At 37.2% G+C, this 12,065-nt stretch overlaps 1 protein-coding gene and 1 long non-coding RNA gene across 5 annotated transcripts in view; one reads left to right on the top strand and one right to left on the bottom strand.

Annotated features, from left to right (window-relative positions):
* LOC131191488 (uncharacterized) overlaps positions 1-12,065 on the top strand; it is an 86,934-nt gene that overhangs the window by 56,199 nt on the left and 18,670 nt on the right. For 3 of the 4 annotated variants that reach the window (XR_009153514.1, XR_009153515.1, XR_009153516.1), the window contains one exon: positions 7,951-9,083. The exons of the other annotated variant lie outside the window; for it this stretch is intronic. This is a non-coding gene — a long non-coding RNA (uncharacterized LOC131191488). The remainder of the gene's footprint in view (positions 1-7,950; positions 9,084-12,065) is intronic. 4 annotated transcript variants of the gene reach the window in all.
* MTHFD1L (methylenetetrahydrofolate dehydrogenase (NADP+ dependent) 1 like) overlaps positions 2,749-12,065 on the bottom strand; it is a 138,118-nt gene continuing 128,801 nt past the window's right edge. Inside the window, exons 27-28 of the mRNA XM_058169615.1 lie at positions 7,428-7,543; positions 2,749-5,259 (exon numbers count right to left, since the gene is read on the bottom strand). Coding sequence (XP_058025598.1) covers positions 7,454-7,543 — 90 coding nt within the window. The 3' untranslated portion in view covers positions 2,749-5,259; positions 7,428-7,453. The remainder of the gene's footprint in view (positions 5,260-7,427; positions 7,544-12,065) is intronic.

Genomic DNA, 12,065 nt, shown 5'->3' on the forward strand with positions numbered 1-12,065 from the left:
AGTTACAACAGATCCCCTCCAAAAGGTATTTATCATTAGTACATTATCATTAATATACTCATTAGTATTGGTAATTTTATGTTTGTTTTTCTCATTTCTCTTCTACAGCTATCTATACAAGTGATCTGGGGTGGGTTCTACTTACCTTTACTACAAGTTTGCAACGGGAGCGCGCATGTGTGTGCGTATGCACAGAAGCCCCTTGATGACATCAGGGTGGGTGGGCTGGTTCTACTACCGGTTCTTTAGAACTGGACAGAACCAGGAGCAACCCACCAGTGAAGTGATCTGGATCTCCTACCTAGTTTCATTGGATTACTTTAGATTCCAGATTTTTTAGTGAGAAAAATTTTAATCAAATGGTGATTCCTGGTATGATTCCTATAGGCTAAAAGACAAGCAAGAAGATGTTCATGGAAATTCTCAGTCATCCAGGTCATGGTTGTTCCAAAGGTGCTTTTTTCAAGAGGCAACTGGACTTTATGGTTTTTCTTTGAAGATGTTTCATTTCTCATCCAAGAAGCTTCTTCTTCTTCTGAGCTCAAGAAGCTTCTTGGATGAGAAGCAAAATGTCTTCAAAGAAAAACCAGAAAGTCCAGTTGCCTCTTGAAAAAAAGCACCTTTAGGGACAAGCAAGAAGATATTTCCAAGAATAGATGATTATCCAAAATCTTGTTTTGATTCAAAAAGGTTGAGCTTTCTTTGTTGTTTGGAGGCTTAAGTTTTTATCATAGTCTATGAAACAACAGAAGCTGTAAGGAATGCTGGAAATCCAGACAAAAGCTATATTCCTGCTCTGCTTATGAATTAAATAATGTGACATGTGAATAGAAAATAACGTTTGGAGGTTTTTTGCTAAGACTAATGTAAGGGATGAACATTTTGTTCATCCAGAAAGTGATCCTTTCTCTCTTTCCTTCTTTTCAAACTCACAGGCTGCTAAATCAATTTCTTTTGCCAAGCTCTTTATTGTATGACAGCTTATTCAAGTTAATTTCTTCCAAATGTCCTTAAAACCTTTTGAATGAAAAAAGGTTTACTTTTTGAATAAATATTTGACCCTTTACACACAAAACTCCCCTCCTTTTTAAAATGCTCATGAACTCAACTCATATTTGAATGTGTATATAAAAATCTAAAGTTTGGATTAGAGAACAGGGAGTTGCTATTATGGCCATGGTCACAGAAATATTTCAGTTTAGCTGATTTGTTAGATAAACAGAATGACTGGAAACTCACATTGTGCAATTAGGCAACTGTCCCACAGCCTTTGTTTTGTCACCATACGCTTCTAAACCAGTAGCCTTATTTACCAGCTTTACTCCTGTAAAGTTCAATCTTTACTTTTTTAACTGAATGTAATGAAATTTATGTTACTATTTTATTTTTATTACGTTTTTATTTCATTGTTTACCAGTGAGGTAGAAATATATACTATAAAACAAAGTAGCTTAATAAAAGTCTGGAATCTGAGAGTGGCTTTTAAACGAGTCAATCATTGTGGCTCTACTTTATGAAAAACGATGATTTAATTTTCATATATTCTCCTACTAAAAATTAAATGTTTTAATTATGCAGGATGGTTTCATTTAGTAAGCAATAACAGCTGAAATTAAAGATGCAGTTCAGTCTTAAATGTGTACAGGTTCTTAATAGTAATAGTGGCCCTCACTGGCCCAATTTACTGAAGGTATCTGCTCAGAAATACCCATTGTGTTTAGTGGTGCTCATTCTCTTGCAAGTATATTTAAGATGGCAGCTTTACCCATACTTACAGTCTGTCAGCTCCAACGTGCTGGCCGGCCCGGAGCTGCCATTAGGGGTGGGGGGGGGACACGACCACCCAGCTGTAAGGGAAGCCACGGAGGATGCACACCCACGGCGCAGCACTACCTGTTACCTCTGGGAGCAACAGAAATGTTCCAGAGCATTCTGTCGTTCCACGGGGGAGTCGCGCGATCGCTAAACAGCTGAGAGACAGTCGTGCAATAATGACATTATTGCGGGGATCAACGAAGTTGGGAGGAGCTTCCGCCACAATGAATTTGTTTTGGTGATAATTTACGTGGGGACTGTAAAGCCTCCAAGTTCTTATGATCCGTCCAGACCTCAAAGGGGACACTCTCCCCTTCCAACAGGTACCTCCATGTCAACAAAGCCCAACGCACTGCAAACGCCTTTCTCCCAAATGGGCCAATTGCATTCAGTGTCATTCAACTTCTTTGATGTGTACGCACAAGGTTGGAGGGCCCCCTCAACCTCACAAAAGCGGGCAACTGCGAGTAGATAAATGGTGGGCAGCTTAATGGAGACATGAAAGGAACCCACAACTGGGCATCTCCGAGGCAACTGTGATGTCAAATGGCTAATCTTTTCAACCTGGAAACGCTCTGGTGCTCCCCACACAGCTGTAGTAATTTACCCACAGCACAGAGATTCAAATCACCGAACTACCGACCTTTCTGATCGATAAGCTCAGTGTCTTAGTCACTGAGCCACCTAGTCAGGAAGTTAAAGTCGTGTGTGGACTTCAACTTCCAGAATTCTCCAGGCAGCACTATAGTTGGGGAATTCTAAGAGTTGAACTCCACATTTCCTAAAAGTTTCCACAGTTGAGAAATACTGTAATAGGTTATCATTAGACAAAGTCATATTTTATAAGGCTTTTCTTATACAATGGGCTCCACTAATAAAATTAGTGCTGCTTAATATGAAGAAAATGAAGCATATGATCTACTCTATAAGAGTTATGCTTTTGAAATCAGATGAAGTTATTAATGACAAAATGGATGTATTTCAGCAATCAGAAATGCCAGTTACGCAGTTTTGAGGATTAAAAGAAATTTATTTTCAGGCACTTAATGAGTTAAAAGTCCTACTCCAGAGTGTAGAGCATCTGATTGAACCAAAGAGGAAAGTATCTTCCTGGAGGAAATGCATTTGTTTTCTATGTACAGTAAAACTAGTGCAATTTGGTGTATTCTCGGATAATAATCAGCAGCAATGAGGAATAGTCTCTGTTAAAATATATTGTAGTCTGAAGTATTTTCTGCAACCATAATGCTAAATCATTTATTTTAAACTATATGCATGAACAGAAAGGTTCCCATATAAAATCTTGGACTTCTTCCTCTCTATTCTTCAAAGAAGAGGAATAAACCAGAATTTAATTTATTCTGCAGTAAATTCCTGGTTTGTTTAAATAAACTTGAATCAACATGACAAACATGAATGTTCAGTTGTTTCTGCCTTGTTTACAAATGACATTGAATGCCTAATCCTTATATAATGATGCAGCAGGAATCTGCTGAAGCAAATTGAATTTTGGTTTATTTCTCTTCCTAGGCATATGGGGAAAAGAAGGCAGACTTTCCTCAATACAGAGCAGTGGAGCAAAATACTTTATTCCATTTTTGGAAAGGAGACAGTGAATAAATTTAGGGTGGGTTTCAGGCATGAGTCAAACCCTCTGTAAGCCAAAAGTGGGTGTTTTATTGGCTACATCTTTTCATTATTATTATTATTATTATTTATTAAATTTGTATACCGCCGTTCTCCTGAAGGACTCAGGGCGGTTCACAACCAGTAAAATCCGAAATACATATAATATAGTTAAAAAACAAGATAAAAAACTAATTCAATGTATGGCCTAAATTTTTTTAAATACAATTAAAAAACCCAATTGGCCAGAGGTTTCTCAGCTCTGATTTAAAATGTCTTCTATTTGCATGTAACTGACATGTGAACTTAGAAGCATCATTTGCTTTAAGCATAAGACAGCAGCTTCTGCTTCTCTTTGGTACTAATCCCCAGCAAAAGCAGTTGACAACAGTAGAGAAAGAATACAGGTAGTCCTCAACTTACCTCTACTGAGCCCAACATTTTGGTTATTAAGTGAGACATTTGTCAAGTAAATTTTGCTCCATTTATGACCTTTCTTGCCTCAGTTAAGTGAATCACTGCAGTTGTTAAGTTAGTAATATAGTTAAGTGAATCTGGCTTCCCCATTGGCTTTGCTTGTCAGAAGCTTCCAAAAATTGATCATGTGACTGTGGGACCCTGCAACTGTCATAATGGCCACATGTCTGGATTTTGATCATGTGACCATGGGGATGCTGCAACGGTCGTGTGAAAAATGGTCATATGTCCCTTTTTTCAGTGCCGTTGTAACTTTGAATGGTCACTAAATGAACTGCTGTAAACTGAAGACTACCTATATTGTCAATTACAGACACAATGAAGGGGAAGCGATTACTTTTTCTGTTATTCCAGGCTTCATTGGGCATCTACTTCTATAGCACTGGGTGCAGCTTAAAGAATTTTGATTATCAGTCCCCCAAATGGCATGGGGGAAAAAATTTCTCCAATAAAGAAATTCATCTAGAGCAGTGCAGTTCATTTAATTTTGGTGTTCCTTAAATTTACTTAACAGTGTGTGGTTCTGTTATTCTCAGATCTCAAATGCTCAGTTGATAGTTCTGTCCAAAAAAGGGCAAAAACTTCTACCAGGAGACAGACTGAACCTATGGCACATTTCTTTAAAGTTGGAAGCTGCACAATAAATTGTTGTTTACTTCCATTGACTGTAAAATGAAAGAATGCTTGTTATCCTTTGGAATATCTAGAAGAGTCAAACAAAATAGCTCAAGGCACGAAGTCCAAACTGATTTGACAGAAAGCAGTGCTGATGAGAGACATGAGATTATGAGCACTATACTCATTTGAAACCCTAACTTGACCGCCTCTCACTTCTGCTTACGTAGTAATGCCCAAAGCTACACATTTCCATCATAATTTTTATGACATTTCCATGGCTGAATGAAAAAAAGGAGCATTGTGGCTATGAAATGGAAGAAATGTATCAAAAGGCATCATTTCGTAATTTTGCTTTCTTAATTGACATTAACCTCAACATTTTGCCTATTGGTTCAAATATATCTTAAGAGTGGTTACTCCCCCCCCCATTATTATGCATACATCCCTTTTTCATTCCCCACATCTACTACAGTGAACAATTAGTGCGTAAGCAACAGCATGTTCTGCGAAACATTTCATTGCATGGGTTGTACGAAACAATTCAGGTTTTTTTGGTTGTTCTTGCTTTGGTTTTTCAATGTAAAATTCTGTAGAGATGAACTTATTCATCCTGCTTCAATCTAGCACAATAGTCTTCCCAGATAAGTTCTAAGTGTCTTTCAGATTCATTCTTGTTTCTTGTTTCAGGAAGTATAGAAACTGCATTTCCCCCCCCTCAAGACTCTGGAAAATAGAAGGAAAAACAAAGCATTATTTTCTTTTTCATTGTATAAATAATTGAATCTTTTGGTTTTCTAAAAAAGATGCCAGAAATTAACTTTCCTGCAATGAGATTGTGTTGCGAATTAATATGATTGTATTACAATGAATCAAAACAAACTTTTAACTGTTCCAGCTATTAATTTTTACATATTTATTTGGCATATTCATATAACACTTATTTTTAAATTTTCAGGGTGGCTTATAGTAAAAATAATGATACATATATATTACATTTTGTTTGATTAAGAAAAATATTTTTTTCTTATTTTGTACAATTCTGCAATAATATCGCAAACATTAAACAGATATCAAATTCAAAGGATAACTGTAAATATGGCTAGAACCATTTTATTATCAATGCTGCAGGAAATATGGATAATACTGATTTAATTATTCATTCCTTGTTACATTCATCGAATTTGTATGGCTGCCCACCTGCCAAAAAAGAACTCTGATGCTGTACAGCATTTTAAGTAAAAAACAAATATATAAAAACAGTCATTATTAAACGTATAAAAAGCACACGAACAAAGAAAGGAATGAAATTAATTGCAGTAAGCAAGCCTTTGTAAGATCTTCTTGGTCCCCTGGGATCCTAAGGCCTAATGGCACAGCCAGCCTTAGAGACTTGTGAAATGTTAAGAGAGATGTATGTACAGTATGTGTGTTTTATACATGTATGTATGTAACAAAGTTTCACATAATCTATCACAGTTATTTTTCACCATATATTTCTGTCCAACTTGTAACGTAAGTCTATTGCTATAGTTCTGTGAAGAGAAGGAATGAAAAACGATTGCAATAATTTCTTATTACTCTTCAAATACCTGGGAGAATATCACACAACAGAAGGTCAACACTTGCTTTTCTATCATTCCAATGAATGAGACCCAGAAACATGGGTTGAAATTGCAGGAAGGCAATTTCTGATTAAATGTTAGAAACATATTCAGCAATAAGAGCTGTTTGAATGTAAAACCTGTCACCTGTCATCAAGGACAGCTAGTGGACTCTCCTTCATTGAATGTAATTATGCAGATGTTGGATGGTCACTTGTCAGGAGGAGTTCAGTTTAGATTCAAGCATGGACTCTCCAGTCTGTGATCTTACATAGTCCTTTCCAATGATATGATTCTATGATCAGCACATTATTGCGACAGAAAGTTCTGTTCTGTTTGTTTGCTATGTGTATGTGTTTGTTGGCTGCTCTGCACCTTCCCTGAAAGAGGAAGTCATGATAGGATTGATATTGCTAACTACCTCCCTTAACAAGAAGCACCTGACAGTTTAATTCTATTTTACCTACTTAGTGTTTTTGTTCATCACGAAGCACTAAGAATGCAGCTAAGAATGTCCAAAGCTGCATTTGCAGGTATCCGTTGGAATATCTTGAGTCTTGTTATGTCTTGGTTATCACACACCCTTCTTGAAGGGCAGATACATAACATGGTAAAGACAATGATGCCTGTTACATGCATTCTAATAAACAGTAGCCACAGCAGAGCAGGCTGTCACTTCTGCTGGATTGTGGGAGATAAATTTAGCATCTGGAACTTGCTTAATATTGAAACAGGTGGAGTGCCATTGCTCCTAATACACTTCTCTCCCCATAGTTCTGCATCTGATATTATCTGGCCCATCAGGAAGATGTGGGAGCTGCCAGGTTTAGTTGTATATCCTGCTCCGGAGCATAAATATGGAATATATCTTTCGGTAAATCACTCAGACTCATAAATAAATAAGTTAGCTTCGCTTTATAACCTTATATGTATAATCACTTTTGTGTTTGTTTGTAATAAGACAAACACAGAAAAGCCACTAAGTAGAAATAATTAGCAAGTATTAACTCCTTTGCAAACAAACACTTTACGTGCAATGCAAAGTTGTTAAAATTAACAGCTGTTCTGCCACTGACTTTAAGTGGTCCTGAGAATCTTTTAAAAATAAACTATATTAAACTTAAGAGAAAAGCATATATTTTTTGCTAAAATAGTCACTCTAATTATCTGGAAAATACAGCCTGTATTTTTACTTACCCTTTTCTTATTTTATCAAGGAGCTTTGAAGCGAAGTCTAAATACAGAACATTCTCGAAAAAGGGACTTGTAGCATTTCTGTAAGCCACTTACCTGATGCTGTGTTTTAGCTTGAACCTTCAAAACAACCCTTTTACTTGTTCTGTATCAGGGTCCAGGTCAATATCATAGAAGCAAGGCCTTGTGGGCAATCCAGGCATAGTGGTCATCTAAGGAATCAAAGTACCGGGAGTTATATTTCAACAATTGTAACCTGGAAACCTCTCTACACATAGATAGGGTGAAGTAGAAGACCACAATGTTCTTCATGGCCCATAGAAAAGAATTAACCCAGCTCTACTCCAGTTCCTTTTACTAAACCAAATCCCTTGAAACAATTGCAAAGAATTTCTGGGAAAGGAAATGAAAGGCTATAATATCTCAAACCTTATGGGACTAAGCTTATAAAAAAAAATATCTGTGTTTTAAGAGATATAAAGCAAAGGAACGCTATGGAATGTAATAGTTAACTACAGTGGATTGAAAGCAGAAACTTTATAAATACCATACTTTATGTATATGTAGTTTGCATCCGACAGAAGTCTATTATGACCAGCTTATTTCTTTTTATTTTTAGGACCCATTTAGTAGTAAAAGCATTTCCAAAATTATGGTTGTTATCGATTGCAGAAATAATTTGACATGAATCATACTGCTGCAATAATAACTGAATAATTAATTGAAAATAATTTTAGCCTGGATATTACAAAAGTTGGGCGGATATTTTTGTAGCCGATAAAGATGGAATGTAAGTGAAGTATCTGATTTCATACTCTTTTTTTTGGTATAAATTCTAAATATGTTTCTAAATAGACAGTCCTCGATTAATAACAACATTCGGTGACAATTTGAAGTGACAACAGGACTGAACAAATGGTATTTATGACTGTTCCTCAAAGTTATAGCCTTTGCAGTGCCCCATGGTCATGGGAACAAAATTTGGGTACTTGAGAACCAAGCCCAGACTGCAGCATGTGCTTCGACTCCCCACATCTGCCTATCTTCCCACCCCATCTCTGCCTTTTGGCCACCCTACACTCTGCCACCCTAAACCTCCCTTAGCTGACAATGGTAAGTGTGGCAAGGCAGTGGAGTCTTATTTGCTGAAGGGAGCTTGCCAGGCCTGACTAGGGAAGCAGCAGCAGGATGGAGCTGGCAGATTGAGCAGGGCAGGAGACACATGGGGTCCTCACCTAATGACACTGTCCTTGCCTAGTGTCTATTGGAACTACGGTTGCTTTGTAGCGCAGTCACATGATGTTTTGCCTAACAACATCTTCACTTAGCAATGGAAATAGGGTTGTTAGGCGAAGACTACTATAGATAATATTCTACAGACTGAGGAGAGTGTTTGAACTATTCCCACCAATCTACAGGACAAATGTCCCTTTTCTCAAACAGAGAAAGAAAGATACGTGTTTATTATAAACCCTAAGAAAAAAGATCTCCATAAGAAAATATTGCATAAAGCCCAAGGATTTGTGAAACAAAAAATAAGATTCCCAGTACAAAAAATACACTCAGGAATACACTCAGGATCTGTATATTCTTTTCCCTTTCCATGATTCTTTTTTCTCTCTTGTTTCCTTCCCCAGTATTCTTGCATTTCCATGAACTCGGTAAACTCCTATTGACTAACAATTAAGGGAAGCCTCATCAATTTCCAGTTTTCTCTACTCAGAATCTTTCTCCTGATTTTTAATGAAGAAAGTAAGTTTATTTGCATGCTATTCTGAATATATTGCTTTACATAAAGCTAAATACATACACAAATTATACAGGGACTGTACAGTTTGCATCTTAATAGATCTTAAAAGAATTAGCTATAAGCAGCTAATTAAAAGACAGAAATGCCCAGCATCCGTCTTGAGGTAATTAAAACAAGCTGATTATATCCTATGACAAAACAAATGCCGTGACAAAAGTTTGTTGCAAATGTTCTTGGATCCTGGCAGGCTGATCTGACAACAAATATGAAAACAAACATCCAAACAATAGGTAAGAACAACTAGGGTGCTTGAATTGATTGTATTGATACAAAACAGAACCAATTATAAGGTACTTTCTGCTTGTGACACAATCAGACCAAAGAGGAAAATTGCAATAATTAAATGAGCTAAGATACATTTTGCCAAGAAAATAACAATGCAGAAAGTTATGATCTCATTCTAATTAAACACGATGGCAAGAAATTCATAATTAGATCTCTGATTCTTAAAAAAATGTTATTTGTCATCATGAACTTCAATGCTAGGAAAAGAAGGCACAAATCCTTTCCCCTGTATGACATTCTCTGAATCTGAATTCCTCATCTAAGTGTTACAAAGCCTCTAGAGAAAATATCAGTTTGGGATATCCAATTGTGGTAAAGTATTTTGTGGAAATTCATATAAACATAACAGAGAAGTGATAGTTGACGCAATCTATGGAGGGAAAGATTGTAGGAAGGGCTAATAGAGCTAATATTTAAAAATATTTATGTCTTCCTGACCGGAAGACAAAAATCACAACAAAACGTATTTAATGACTCCCATTATCTGAGAAAATTATGAAAACAGAGGAAGGTTTGTGACATTATTCATTATAATTTCCCAAACTGGAAACAACTCATCCAATTGACATTCTCTCTGTACACACACACACACACATACATACAAATACACACACACACACACACACACACACACACACACACACACACACACGCCTTTATAAATTGCCTTATTCAGCAACTTGTAGATAGAATTCTTTATTGGCCAAGTGTGATTGGAATCACAAGGAATTTGTCTCTGGTGCATAAGCTCTCTGTACATACAAACAACAAAAGTGATAGATTATAGATCATAAATCATAAGATACAACAATAAATCATAAGATACAAGAAAAAAAATGATACATCATAATACTAATAGGAGAAGGTAGTAGGATAGATGAGAGGTGAGAAAGATTAGAAGGATGAAAAGTTGGAAAGGATAATAGCAATACAGCCATTTACATGGATTTATGTAATACCTTTATGCAGAATACAGCTGCTCTTCAGCCAGATGCTCGGTGAGTCAGCCCGTCCCTTCCTTCCCGTGGGGTCTGCCTTGCTGGTGAAGGTTATTGGGGCTTTTGAGCAAGGGAGGAGGAACGCGAGCACCGCCTTCGGCGCTGGCATTCCGGGATTTCCCTTTGTTTAGAGCTGGGAATCCTCCTTCCCCTTTGCACTCCTCCTCCCTCCCTCTCTCTCTCTCTCTCTCACACACACACACACACACAGACTTCTAAAGTCGATTGGCACAATGCTAAGCAAACACAGCAGTGGGTCAAGGGTGAAGGGCTAGGAACCTGGCAGGTGAAAGGTTGAGCGACATGAAAGGCAAAGACCACAATTGTTTTAAGAAAGAAGCTTTAGCAGGAGAGGGGATGGGCGGGTGTTCTAACTTTTGGCAAACAGCCAGGCGAACTGTATTGTAGAAGGTCACACAACTGGCCTAAACATTTTAGCTGCTGTGTTTTTCCTCACAATTGCGTTTAATGATAATAGAGATCCTTATTGCCCTGCCAAAAAAAAAAAAAGAGCCACCCCAACGTCTATGAAAATTAACCTTCTCTGCCAAGAGACACTGTGCAGGGTATTTTCACTATTGGTGTGCATACAGGCTTAGATTTGTGCTGGGTTCTTAGTGCTTAGAGCACTGACCTTCAGAGGCACCCTGGTCCCTTGGAAGCTAAAGGAGGACTCATTTTCATGCTTGCAGTTGTATTGTCAATTTCTGTGAGACAATGTTGTTGAAGTAACTCACTCACTCATTCATTCATTCATTCATTCCTTGTGTGTCCAATCACACTTAGCCAATAAAAATTCTATTCTATTCTATTCTATTCATTCATTCATTCATTTTATTTTGTCAAATACATATTAAATAATTATATAAATATAAGCATGAATTGAATACATAAAAGGAATACAACTAAAGGGAACATTAGGACAGGGACGGTAGGCACGCTGGTGCTCTTATGCACGCCCCTTACAGACCTCTTAGGAATGGGGTGAGGTCAATACTAGATAGTCTTTGGTTAAGGCTTTGGGGATTTTGGGAAGAGACCAGAGTCAGGTAGCACATTCCAGGCATTAACAACTCTGTTACTGAAGTCACATTTTCTGCAATCTAGATTGAGAGGTTCACTTTAAGTTTGAATCTATTGTGTTCTCGTGTATTGTTGTGGTTGAAGCTGAAGTAGTCATTGATAGGAAGTACATTGTAGCAGATAATTTTATGAGCTATGCTCAGGTCATACCAAAGGCGGCGTAGTTCTAAATTTTCTAAAGCTGGGAATCCTCCTTCCCCCTTTTGCACTTTTATTGTTTTTCGTTCAAATAAATATTCATGTTATTTTACTTGGCTCTATCTTTATTTTTTACATTGACCAGTAGCTGCCTCATTTCCCACCCTCGGCTTATACTCGAGTCAATAGTTTTTCCCAGTTTTTGTGGTAAAATTAGGTGCCTCGGCTTATATTCGGATCGGCTTATACTCGAGTATATACGGTATGTCTTCCTGACCGGAAGACAAAAATCACAACAAAACGTATTTAATGACTCCCATTATCTGAGAAAATTATGAAAACAGAGGAAGGTTTGTGACATTATTCATTATAATTTTCCAAACTGGAAACAACTCATCCAATTGACATTCTCTCTGTACA

This window comes from Ahaetulla prasina, chromosome 1 (genome assembly GCF_028640845.1).
Source record: "Ahaetulla prasina isolate Xishuangbanna chromosome 1, ASM2864084v1, whole genome shotgun sequence".
Lineage (NCBI taxonomy): Eukaryota > Metazoa > Chordata > Lepidosauria > Squamata > Colubridae > Ahaetulla > Ahaetulla prasina.